The 13350-nt window shown below is 41.3% G+C and overlaps 1 protein-coding gene across 3 annotated transcripts in view; it reads left to right on the forward strand.

Annotated features, from left to right (window-relative positions):
- The window catches only part of AGPAT5 (1-acylglycerol-3-phosphate O-acyltransferase 5), a 32237-nt gene extending 20687 nt beyond the window's left edge, over positions 1-11550 (forward strand). For all 3 annotated transcript variants that reach the window (XM_083431770.1, XM_083431769.1, XM_083431768.1), the window contains exons 7-9: positions 1957-2118; positions 6186-6309; positions 7834-11550. In XM_083431770.1, the coding sequence (XP_083287896.1) occupies positions 1957-2118; positions 6186-6309; positions 7834-8059 (512 nt within the window). In that variant the 3' untranslated portion in view covers positions 8060-11550. The remainder of the gene's footprint in view (positions 1-1956; positions 2119-6185; positions 6310-7833) is intronic.
- The last annotated feature ends 1800 nt before the right edge of the window (positions 11551-13350 follow it).

Genomic DNA, 13350 nt, shown 5'->3' on the forward strand with positions numbered 1-13350 from the left:
CAAGAACTTGCAACTCACCAAAAGTAAATCTCTTTATTATAAATGCATAATAGGAATTTAGAGCTTCACGTATTTCTGCTGCATATTAACATGGTTTAAATAATCTGAGAGTAACATATGAACCATAGTTTTGCTTGGAAGCAAAACTTAACAAAATAGAGCAAAATCTTTGAGGGCATGTAACTTAATTTAGGATGAAAAGAGCCAACTGATATATCAGTAAAGCCCACCCAACTATCAGGACTCATCTGGGTTTCTCCTTGAGCTACTCAATTGAACCTGGTTACAGAAAACTGATGGAAGCATTTGAATAGCCAATGTCCACAGCAGCTCTCTTTGGACGTGAAAGTAGTTATGGGTAAGGATTAGGGCAAACCTTGACATTAGGAAGCCCTAACTTGCAGGCTACAATTTCTCTAGTGTCCCCCATAGGCTGAAAGTTTATAAAAGGCAGACTTCAAACACTGGCCTCTTAAGACTTGAGGAATACATGAACATATTGTGCAAGCTAGGAATACTGTTATTTTCCCATGGCTTTCTAGTGGGGGGAAATATTAAGGTCATCGTTTTTATCTATGCAGTACGGTGTACCATGGATATGTGTGATTGACAGTCTTTGATGTTCTTTCACGTAGAATTCAATTTGCTTAAGATGCTTGCTCTTGAAATTTGATCTAAGCATTGGCTTTCATTTTGTTTTTCTATGCGGGTTCTTTTGGTGCTTAGCTAGCGATCCTTGATGAGATCAGTGGTGGCAGACGGGCTTCAATGAAACAATGACTTGTTTGCCACAACCAATGTTTCCACCTTTGGTATGCAGAACAGTGTTGGATACATTTGTGTGTGGAATAAGTAAGACGCTGTGCGTCTTAGGATGCTGTTGCTGAGGCCCAGCAGGCCTGGCCGCACCCTCCATGAACTCTGTGTCTAACCTAGAACATGTCCCAGAATCCTCTGCAGTGCCCAGCAATTCTGTGGCAAATTGTATTAGGGTTCCCGGGCAAACAGTTCCTTGAAGTAGAAAGTTTTCAATACACCGGCCTTGTTCACGCATAACTTGAATCCAAGCCATGATTTAGTGTGAACGAGCAACTTCCAAGAAAGAGATTGTGGTTACTTTGCCCCCCTTTTGGCCTGTCCCTGTTTGCTGCTCCTTTTGTCTTAAAATATTGTCTGGATCTGAACTTGTGGTTGAGCTCTCTGAAACCAAATAGGAGTTCTAAACTGTAGGGCAAATCTTGGTTACAGCTTGTGGTTTGTCTTGGGAGGGCTAAACCATGAGCCCAGCTTCATACGATGTAGTAAGCCAAACCATGTCATGTCCTAGACCAGGGATGGTCAACAGTTCGATCGCGATCTACTGGTAGATCCCCAGGAGGTTTTGGTACATCACGGTCGATCACTGGTTCCCTTTCCTCAGTGGTGGTAAAATAGAATCGGGCCCCACCCCCTCACCCCATCCTCCATTGTGGCACGATCTCCAGAACGGAAGAGAGAGCTTTTGCAATGATGCTGATTGTTTCCTTATTGATCTTTTGGTGAGCAACTTTCCTCCTAAGAAAGCTCAGCAACCTTTCCCTGAATCCCTAAAAAAACAGAACTTTATTCCCTAAAAAAAGCTCAACAACACTTTGACCTGAACACCTCCCCAAAAAGGGTAGATCACTGCCAGTTTTTTCTTTTGTGAGTAGATCGCTGTCTCTTAGGAGTTGGCCATCCCTGTCCTAGAGCACAATGACTGGAAGAAGAGCAAAGCTGCTGCAAAATTGGCTTTGGGTGCTCACATGATTTGGCTTAATGTTACGTGCGGAGTGGACCCCTAATTTAATGTGACCTGCAGACTAGAGACAAGCAGGAGTTAATATGTCACACTATCATCATACTCTGGAGGCTTCAGTTCTCCAGGAGAAAAAGCCACTTTTAATACATTTTCAGTATACTTTTTCTCTTGCTTAGGACTTGCTGTATTAAAACATGTACTGACACCACGGGCGAAGGCTACTCATGTTGCAATTGATTCGATGAGAACCTACTTAGATGCAGTTTATGACATTACAGTAGCATATGAAGGTACTGTGGACCAGAAAGGACAAAGGAAAGTGGCTCCATCCATGACAGGTGAGTTGGTGATGTTGAATTAATTTAAGCAAGAATGGGGAGTCTGTTTTGGACAGCGGGTTGGACCGAATTGTGGCCAACCCTCCACAAGCCATATTTGACAGGTGGGCGGGGCCTAGTATACAAGGATGTGAACAAAGCACTTGTGGAAGGTTTGGGCCAATGATGTATCTCAACGCTTGCCCATCATAGTTTTTAAAAACCAGCCAGAAGAGGTTGATTGGGTTGGTCTAGAAGTTAAATGCTTCTGTGCCAGCTGCCTTAAAGGAGGCGGTGGTGTAAGCCCTCAAGAGGACAGTCCTGAGGTTTGTGACAACTACTGCCCAGTTGCTAATATCCCCTTCTTGGGCAAGCAAACTTGAGATGGTTGTGACTGTTCACCTTCATTCAGTGCTTGGGGGGAAACTGATTACCAGGTGTCTGAATCATCTTCATGAGAGGTTTTTTAGCAGAGACTGGGTAGCAACAGATTTCCTGCAATCAGCAAGTGCGTGGCCTCTGAGGTTCTCTGACCAGGTATTTTAAGTTCATGTAGGCTTTTCTGCTCGTAATTTTTAGCTGTCTCAAAATGGGTTTTATGAAGATTTTGACTTAATCTTTTGTTGTGATTATTCTCATCCATGAGGATGAAGGACAGTCCAAAATATTTTTTAATATACTTCTTGTTCAGGAGACTGGTGGGAAGTCACACGCTCTCCCTGTTCTGATGTTAATTTTGGTACTTAATGTCCATCCCATTATTCCTGACTAGAAAGTAATGTCGGGTCCATTTACCTCAGACCTGGGGGACTTTGGCCCTCCAGGTCTTGTTGAATTGCAGCTCCCATCAGCAAACATGGCCGGTGGTTGTTCAGAACCTTTGAAGGGCCAGCGTTTCCCCACATCTGATTTATCTGAACCTTACCCCCTTTTTCATTGTAGGTGATCGTGGGGTGATTTGCAGCATCTTTCAATGTGGCAGTGATAGCCAGGGTGACTGCAGCATCTACCCTAACCTTGGGAGATTAAACCCTCTTTAAAGGATTGTGGATATCTGTCCCTATCTCCTGGGTCACTTCTCTGTCTCAAAATACTAGAAACTTTGAAATCATCCCTCTCTCCTATTGCACTCTGCCTTTGGCATACTTGCAAGATCTGACTAGTGTTCATTAATTTTGGAAAACAGCCCTTCAATCACTGTTTTGGATTAAAACCTACATGTCAACTCTTGGCCTGTGATGAAATCGGGTGCAGGGGCTACCAATATATTTAAGAATATCACCTCTTTTGTCAAAACAAACGGGTGACTTCAGTCATTTTGTGGGTACTCCTAGGCGGGATTTTTCCTGTTTCAAAAAATGTAATGCATTTAAGCTAGTTTATATTTTAGTATTAGTCTTTTAATGTATCACACAAAACATAAACCCATTTGACAAGACTCAAACTACTACTTGTCTCTGAGCCTGTAACCTTTTGGATAGTTTTGTACTTTGCTTTCTTTTTATCCTTCTTTGGAGATAATGGGTGAAGAACACTGTGTCACATTACGATTCATTCCCATTCCTCAGTACCAGTAGTAGAAACATTGTAGTGCTAATGGTTTTGGTGTTCTTGCCATTTAATCTATCTGAAATTATCTTAGTTTTTCCTCCCGTTTCTCATGATTATGGTACTTCTGCAAGCAAACACAGATGCTCATTGATGTTTAGTTTCTACTCCTTTTATTTCCTATGACTGAAAGCCGTCCTAGAAATAGTTCCTTTCAAGTTGGTTGCGCTTTTGTTCCCATGAGAATTTGCCTAACACATTCTAATCAGTTTCTGATTCACAGCAAGAAAGTTGTCCCTAATCAAAAGCTTGAGGGGTAATGTATGATTCTTAATTATGTTGCTTCTTGCGGAGGGAGCATTTTGTTTTATTCGTCCTTCCAAGAATAGCCTTTTGGCAACTTTGGAAGAATTAAGCAACCCATCAAATGCTGGCATTTCAAGCCAATATTCCTGAAGTTGGATGTAATTTGTAGTTAATGAATTGTTGCAATGGGGTTTGGTTTTTTTAGCTTAATTACATAAGCCTTTGGGGAGTTGAGCCGATGTGAAATTAAGGGTCATGGGACTACGCAACCTTTAGTGGCTCTTATGATAGAATCCAGCTGTTCCTCCGCAAAAACAGGAATGCCATAAATTGTTCTTATCCACTGGTAAGCCAAAGTAGTTACAGTGACATTGTGTCTTTTGGAAAAAAATGAATTAGTCTCGCTAAGATGAACTGCGTACAATTAAAATAGTTCCTTGGTCAACTGGATATAATCAAGAGTTTCGTTCTCGCAACTGCATTGACTATTCGTTTTTTTAAAATTGGAATGGTATTAAGGCTAAGGGTAACATAGTATGCAGAAGTGAGAGTGGCAGTTTCTCCCACAGTGGTTTCCACACTTTGGACGAAAAGCTGGAGGACTGCCATGAGGCAGTTTTGATTTTATGTTGCGCCTTCCTTTTTGCTTTATCCCATGAGTACAGCACTGACACGGTTGAAACGGCGACCCAAGATATAATGCATTTCAAGGATTTGCAGGGCAAATTGGCACTTGGATGGCGAAGAGCTAAATGAGATTGCTTTGCATTGCTTGCACCTGCCCAGGACCCTAAAATAACCTCAGCTAGGGCAAAGGCAACAGGCAACTCCTGTAATGATAGATGCTCCTGACCTACCAGTGTGTGGCGGAAGTATGGAGAGGCACATACCTCAAATACTCGTGCGAGTTAAAAGGGAAGGCGTGCAGAAGTCCCCAGTGTCCACTTTTCTTCCATGTTACATTCTAAATGAAATCAGAAGGATGCAAATTATTATTTATATTGTTCCTGCAGAATGGTATTTTGTGATTAATGGACATCCAAAACACACAAACCATCAATAAAAGTAAAACTAAGGTCATGGTTTAAAATCCTTTCAGCTGTGCCTAGTGCCCTTGGTATCAGAATTCACTTAACGATACATACTACAGTTCTCATGTTCCGTTTTCTGCATTCCTGAATTTCATTGCGACTTACAAGTCATATCTTGTTCCTGCTGGCTCTGAACTTTAACCCTGTGGAATTATTCGTGATTCTCTCCTCCCTTCCCTGCCGCCCGAAATACTACTTTATACTGTGATTCTCAAGATCAAATGGATTTAGTAGCTTTCATATGTGCACCTGAAGTTGGGTTTTTACTTTGTGTGTGTTGATTTTCACAACTCCTATACTGAACTGTAAACCATTAGGCATCGGGTTGGCTGCTGTGGGAACAAAATATTGGACTTGATGGGCCTTTGGCATGATCCAGACGTGCTCTTCTTATGTTCCTAACAGTTTCATATATTTGTGCAAGTTTTAGAAGAAGGTGGTGATTTTGACTTCAATAGCCAAAGAAAGAGAGAGAATGTATATGTCCACTTCAGTGGCACTTATGAAAGTAACACTCCTACCCTCTATTTTTTAGATTGGAAAAGTATTTTAAATGGGAAAAAATGCCGTATTTTTTGCTCTCACTTTTTCCCTCCTAAAAAGTAAGGGGAAATGTGTGTGGGTCTTATGGAGCGAATGCAAGCTGCGCAGCTATCACAGAAGCCAGAACAGCAAGAGGGATTGCTGCTTTCACTACATAGTGATCCCTCTTGCTGTTCTGGCATCTGAGATTCAGAATATTTTTTTTCTTGTTTTTCTCCTCCAAAAAACTAGGTGCGTCTTGTGATCTGGTGCGTCTTATAGAGCGAAAAATACGGTACATTTCATACATTATTTAAGGTTTAAGTAGACATTAATGTCTCTGAACATGGATGGAAACAGTGGTGTTATACTCTGCCTTGTGAGAGTACTTACCTTGAAAAGCAACCTAATTTTTTTTTTTTAATAAAAAAAAATATAAAACGAATTGTGATCTTGTTACTCAAAGTTCCGAGCTTGGAGTAATTTTCAAAAGCCTGTTTCTTTTAAAGAATGCCGAATAACACTGCACAATTACTGGACTTGGCTTTAATTTTACTGAACGACAGTGGAGTTGCTGCTGATGGGACAAGTGTATTCATGATGCTCTTTTGGGTTTTGTAGACTTCCTTTGTAAGGAGTGTCCAAGAATCCATATTTATGTTGATCGCATTGCACTCAAAGATATTCCTGAAGAACAGATGTATATGAGAAGATGGCTTCACGAACGTTTTGAAATCAAGGATAAGTAAGTAAATACAGTGATGTGACACTGCTTCTGGAGCAGCATTAATACGGCTTGAAAGTTCCACAGAACTCAACAAAATCTTAACTGATTATTGCATACCATCAGTGAAGGGTTGGATCCAGATTTTGCCTTCCATGGTTGAAAAGGCACCTTCTGGAAAAGCTTCTGATCCAGCAAAGGGGTGCTGCTGGTGGAGAAGGTAGAGACCTCTTTTGCCTGTTCATCTAGCACCCCCTATTACGCTCTTCTGAAAGGTTGGAGAACCTTCCGGAACAAGAAAGAGGTGGTGCTCTATGCTACGGGAGGAGTAGGGAGAGTAGACTTTGCTTTCGTTCAGGGGGTACTTCTGCTGGTGGGAACAAAGTTTGGATCCAATCTAAAATGTTTCCCACAGACCTTTTGCTTATATTTTATAAATGTGTGGATGCCCACGAGTTAATATAGCCAATGTGGACAAGGAGTTGGATTTGGAGCAGAGCTTCAAATCTTGGTTCCTATAGTAAGCTTCTTAGTGGCTATGAGTCTGCTCACCTTCTCTCAGGTTAAATTTACTTCCATGGGTGTTTCGGAGTATAAAATTCTCAAGCACCAAAAACTACAAAGCACAATGTTTTTAGAACATACATTTTAGGATAGAGATAAACTTGATGAATAGTGAATTATCTTTGCTTGCTATTCCAGGCTGGATTTACATGACCATTTGCTACATAGCCTTCCTGGGCAAAGCCAGGCTGTTCTCCTCACTTGAGTCTAAAAGTGTCCAATTCACATAATGAAGTTTGCCAGTGCAACAGCTACCTCTGCCCATTACTATTTGCACATGATACCGTATTTTTCACTCTATAGGACGCACCTTTTCCCCTTCAAAAATGAAGGGGAAATGTGTGTGCATCCTATGGAGCGAAGACGCCATAGCCCCGCGACCCTCTCCCGGCTGGAGAGGTGACGCACGGCTATGGAAGGAGCCTCTATAGCCGCACGTCACCTCTCCAGCTGGGAGAGCGTGTGTGGGGCTAAAGAAGCCGTAGCCCCGCGACCCTCTCCCAGCTGGAGAAGTGACGTGCGACTATGGCAGCAGCCTCTCCGCTGCGCCTTTCCGCTGCTCCCTGACCTGCTCTTTGGGGCTGGTGGTGGGCTTCCCCCCGCCAGCCCCAAAGAGCAGGTTGAAAGGAACCTGAAGCCTGGAGAGCAAGAGGGGTCGGTGTGCACCGACCCCTCTCGCTCTCCAGGCTTCCAAGGTAGCCGCCTGAACGCACTTTAAACGGCACCTTGTTTTAGAGTGGGAAAACAAGAGGGGGGAAGTTCTCCCCCTCTCTGCGCAGCGCCTCCTGCCGCTTCGCTGAAGGGGCGCTGGGCAGAGAGGGGGAGAATTTTTTTTTCTTGTTCTCCCCCCTCTAAAACAAGGTGCTTCCTATTGTCCGGTGCGTCCTATGGTGCGAAAAATACCACTTGTGTGACATTTGTGTTCATCATCAAACTATGATAAGCCTGTTACCTTTTTTTTTATCCTTTCTTTGCTCCTAGGTTGCTAATAGAGTTTTATGATGCAAAAGATTCTAAAAGAAGGAACAAGTTCCCTGGGAAATGTGTCCGTTCCAAACTAAGTCTCAAGAAAACTTTGCCATCTTTGCTGTTTTTAAGTGGGCTGACTGTTGGTATGCTGCTGACAGAATCTGGGCGAAAACTGTACGTGAAAACATGGCTCTATGGAACTTTGCTTGGCTGTCTGTGGGTCAGCGTTAAAGCATAAGGTTCTGCACCTACAACCAGTGACATTATTCTCCTGTCTTGCACATCACATCAAACTCTTTCCTGAATTTATAAAATGTAAATAAAGCCTTATTAATGGAACATTGGATGAATTGAGACTTGTGACCTAAATCTGCCATGGTCAGTGTGGAGAACATGTATATGTAATTATGCTCCTGATTTTTCCCCCCAGAAAAAGCAACAGAGAGCCAGAATTATAATGCATTTTCCCTCTATGGATGGCTATCTATCTATCTGCACATGATTTAGTAGAACATGTGATTATAGATAAACAGCTGAAGTGGACCTCTGAATGTATTTACTGATATTACTTTAGGTTTATATATTTATTCCTGACCCACGTTCTTTAGTTCACTATGGAAATTATCACAGCTGCGTCACAAACTAAAAACCAAAGCTAATATCTCCCAACACATTTGTTTCCTTTTTTTTCCTTTTTAAATTGAGTTTCTCAAATTTACAAAGCAATTGGTAGAACATGAAAAGCTATTTTTTAAGAAAAAATATGGGTAAAAACTCTTCATGTGGAAATTACTTTAACATATGCATGGTTTAATTATATAACTAGATGGCCTAGTTTTTGTTTGCAACATGTTTAATTTTATTCTCGAAAAGGCTTGTGTTCTTGATTTAAAACACCCTGTGCTGGTGCATAAATGATTTTATATATACAATATGTTCAACTAGTAAGTCGATAATTGAGGCTGTCTTGGTTGTAACGTACCTAGATGCGCAAAGAGCATATTGGTACATTTCAGCTACACAATTAGTTTCAGTCATAATATGTGTGCCATAAACAGCAGTGCGCATTCCAGTTTCCTGTTACCCCAGGACCACTTCACATGGGGTGTTTTTATCAGGAGCAACCATATAGTGTTACTTGTGAATATTTTGCTGTGAATACACCAGTCGGGAAACAAGTGTTGGTGAAACATTGACTTGTGTGAAGTGGTCCTGAGCCATATGGAACCAAATGAATGTGCCTTGCCATGATTGATGCTGCTGTGCAGCTTAGAGTATATACTATGGTAACAAGGAACATCAATGTGTTCTTGCCAAAATGTAGACTATGTGCCTTTTTAATCTACTGATCTTAAATATAACCTAATATTTCACAGCCTGATCATTTAACACTGTAATTTTGGGGTATTTCCAAAGCTTTTCACAGTTGGCGTGCACTTGAACTTGACGTATGCAGTTTTGCACTGTAGAATAATAGTGAGAGATGCATATTCTATTAGTATTTAATCCACTCACCAATGTGTTTTGTAAGAGCCAGTGGTTCTTGTTGCTATTTGGTGATATATTGGGAAAATATTTCCTGTTGTCATGGGGCTAATTATTCTGTATCAACTAAGGGAAGGGATTCTATTTCGTATCTATTATTTTGTAAAAACAAAAAAAATCAAGATTCCACTATCAAAATGGAAAAAGATTAGAGGCTATTTTTATCTTTCCGAGTTTTTTTCACAAGAAGTTTCTGTTGGCCTTGGAATTGTTTAAGACCCAACATGAACTAAAACGCTTGTCTTAGATTTTTAAAATATTAAATGCGTTTAGCTTCAGCTATGATGAGTAAGAAACACCTTGTTCTTGTGTGTTCTCCTGAAATTGTATAGTATACTCCATTTCAGATGTTCATCTATTTCATTATTCTGCCTTCTGGTTACTAGAGCAGACTTGCTGGTTAATGGAATAATCTATGGAAGAACAATGTGTTGGGTTTGTAGCCTCTGAGAAAGGATATGCTGTCAATCTCTGTGTCCTAGACCTGCGGAATTGCCTTCCAGTTTTACTGTAAAGCTTTTTTTGTTAATGGTTTGCCTATCAAACAGTTCAGAAACCTATGGGTAGCGTTCAACTCTACAACTAAAACAAGCTGCTTAAATTTAACGAGGCAGAACAATTCTTTGGAAGTTGAACAGAAACATTTTAACTGTTCACAGATTCCAGATTATCTGGGACACAAATCATCTCCTTCGCGAAGCTTTATTTTAAACTTAATATCTTTGGCAAGTTGATGTAGCTTCCCCCATGATTTGTTTATTTAAAAATTGCTATTAATTTGAGGCATTGGCTGCTATTTCAGAACATAAGTAGATATTGACTTACAATTTTTTAAAAGCAGTGTGGCAGCCTACTGCCTATTACTATTGTTTCTCAACTTTCAGAGTTTTAATACCTTACTCTATATAGACAGGTCACCAATAACCTTTAATTTAAATTGGGTCAATGACTATAACTTTATTGGATGCCCTGCTGCTACAGCAGTCGAGATACAAGTTTTCATCCGCAGGATTGTAATTCTGCAAAAACAGAACATGCAGACTTTCACACTGAATGGCTCTTTTGACATCTGAAGAGGGCCTTTGTAAGAGAACTAAACTAAGGGCAGACAATGTGATTGTCCCTTTGCCTTGCCTGACAGGAATACTAGAACTGAATCACCTAATTTTGATGGAGCATTTATTTGTGGCAAGGCCACATTCCACATGTAGCCATAGACATACGGGAGTCCCTTCCTCGTGGTGTGATCTCATGCTGCAGAGGTTTGTGTGAATCAAGGGACCATCAGATTGACAACACTAACTGAGCCAGGAGCAAAGTGATTGGGTACGAAAGATGCACATAATTAGCCCCACCCATATGGTGGATTGAACCGCATGCTTCTCACTAGCATGGGGTTACACCATGAGGAAACAAGTCCCACACCTTTGCAGAGCCAGATGAGTTTTAAAGGCATGGATGCTATTGGCAACTTGGAGTACAGTTGGCTTAGTTGCCTATTGTGCTCCAGATATTCCACTGGATAAATCTTAGTACTTTTGTATTTCACATCTATTCTTTAAAAAAATGGCTGTGAAAGCTTCAAAAGTCACTTTGCTTGAGACCCCTGGTTATAATCTGCTTAAATTCCTTTGAGTATCACAAAGGCATAATTAGAAAGGGGATTGTAAATGTGCAATGAAAATAGGCTCCTTTGAAAATGATTCCCCCCCCCCCCCCGCCAGCATTACTCGATAATAGTTGTGTTCACCATATTGATTTTGCTAATTGGTGTTTCTGGTTTGGTCTCAGTTGTTCAGAAAGAGTTTCACTCCGTAAATGGTTTCGAATATTGCACATTTATATGTGCTGGCTGGTAATAAGTTCAAACTGCAAACTGTGTTGCAAAAGCAGTGAGGTAAGAGACAAGTACCAAAGAGCGGTTTGGTGATTTTGCATTCGTAGAAAGTCTCTATTTTGAATTGGGGTAATTATGTAGTTCACAGAAATGTTTCTTGCAGCTCACATAAATATTTCTTTGGGAAATGAACTGACAGCTTCTCTTGTCAGTTTAAATGTGAAATCTCTCCCTCTCTCATTGAAAGGGTTATGATCTGTGCTTATGGAAGAGATACTGTTTGTTCACATTCTGGAAACTTAAAGAGTTGATGCCAGGATTAAATTAAACATACATTCCAGTAGAAACTTCTTTGAAGGATTATTTTATTGATTTTGAATGTGTGTGATCATAAGTAAATATTGAAACTGGAACAAACTTTCACAAATGATTGCTGTGTCTGGCCCATTCTGTCATGTGAAAAGTCAGTCTCAATAGTTGCAAGGCGTTGCTTGGTTTTAAAGTGCGCTTTAAGCCTTTAACAAACATGTATATTGCATGGCACAGCTGTGATGTTCCAAGGTATTCAGAATTTCTCCATGGCCACTACATTGGCTCAACTTGGTTTTGTTTGGGTGTTTTCTTTTTGGAGGCGTTTTATCAACTGTGTTGGCCTGCATAGTGTTCATCATTATCACAATCGCACACATTCCACAATGAAAATGTGAAGATTTATATTGTTTTATTCTGGTTCAGAAAGTGGGGCTTTAACAGAGTTTGGGTGCTCTAGAGCAGTGGATCCCATTTAGGGATCTGGGGACCCCCGAGGAGCCGCAGAACACACTCAGGGGGTCCACGGCACCATCCCCTGCCGGGGACTCGCTTTTTTTGTTAATTGCACAGTGAAAGCCACAACCTCCAAATAAGTACTGTTTTTAACTAATTAATCTCTTTAATTCTAATTAATCTGTTTAATCTCTGAGAGCCAGTGTGGTGTAGTGGTTAAGAGCGGTAGTCTCATAATCTGGGGAACCGGGTTCGTGTCTCCGCTCCTCCACATGCAACTGCTGGGTGACCTTGGGCCAGTCACACTTCTTAGAAGTCTCTCAGCCCCACTCACCTCACAGAGTGTTTGTCGTGGGGGAGGAAGGGAAAGGAGAATGTTAACCGCTTTGAGACTCCTGAAGGGGAGTGAAAGGCGGGATATCAAATCCAAACTCTTCTTCTTCTTCTTCTTCTTCTTCTTCTTCAAGCCTAGGATGAAATTTGGACACAGGAGGACTAATTAATAATAACAAATTACTACTACTACTATTAAAAGGGACGCGGGTGGCTCTGTGGGTTAAACCACAGAGCCTAGGACTTGCCGATCAGAAGGTCGGTGGTTCGAATCCCTGCGATGGGGTGACCTCCCGTTGCTCGGTCCCTGCTCCTGCCAACCTAGCAGTTCGAAAACACATCAAAGTGCAAGTAGATAAATAGGTACCGCTCCGGCGGGAAGGTAAACGGCGTTTCCGTATGCTGCTCTGGCTCGCCAGAAGCGGCTTAGTCATGCTGGCCACATGACCCGGAAGCTATACGCCGGCTCCCTTGGCCAGTAAAGCGAGATGATCGCCATAACCCCGGAGTCGGTCATGACTGGACCTAATGGTCAGGGGTCCCTTTACCTTTACCTTACTACTACTACTATTATTACCAACATTACAAAATTTCTCCTGTTTTCCACTCAGTCTTCACAAATACTTTATCAAGCCCTGGCCATGCCTTCATCTATGTCCCTGAAGGATCCATCAGTTAGCAGAACCATATACTGCAATGTTTTCCTAAGGTGCACCATCTCAGATTACAAGTAAGGAATAGCATGTTTAATACTCTCATATAAAAATCCTTCTACATACAGAACACTTACAAGTTGGGGACACAATTGTTTTTCTTATTATTCAGTTGTAGTGAAGCAATGGAGACAAGTTTTTCCTACTGCCGAGGAATAGGCAATTTGTGGTAATTCCACAACTTTCATGGTCTGTTTTTCAGTATACCAAAAACCCTTTGCTTTTTAGGGGTCACCCCACATTACATTTCCTTCAAAAAATTGCTTTGCACAGGTAACTACCATAGAGTTATCAAAATTTCCAAAAGTAGAGGGTCTGTGGCTTGGTTTTTGGAAA

Source organism: Podarcis tiliguerta (assembly GCF_965153285.1).
Source record: "Podarcis tiliguerta genome assembly, chromosome: 3".
In the NCBI taxonomy this organism is placed as follows: Eukaryota; Metazoa; Chordata; class Lepidosauria; order Squamata; family Lacertidae; genus Podarcis; species Podarcis tiliguerta.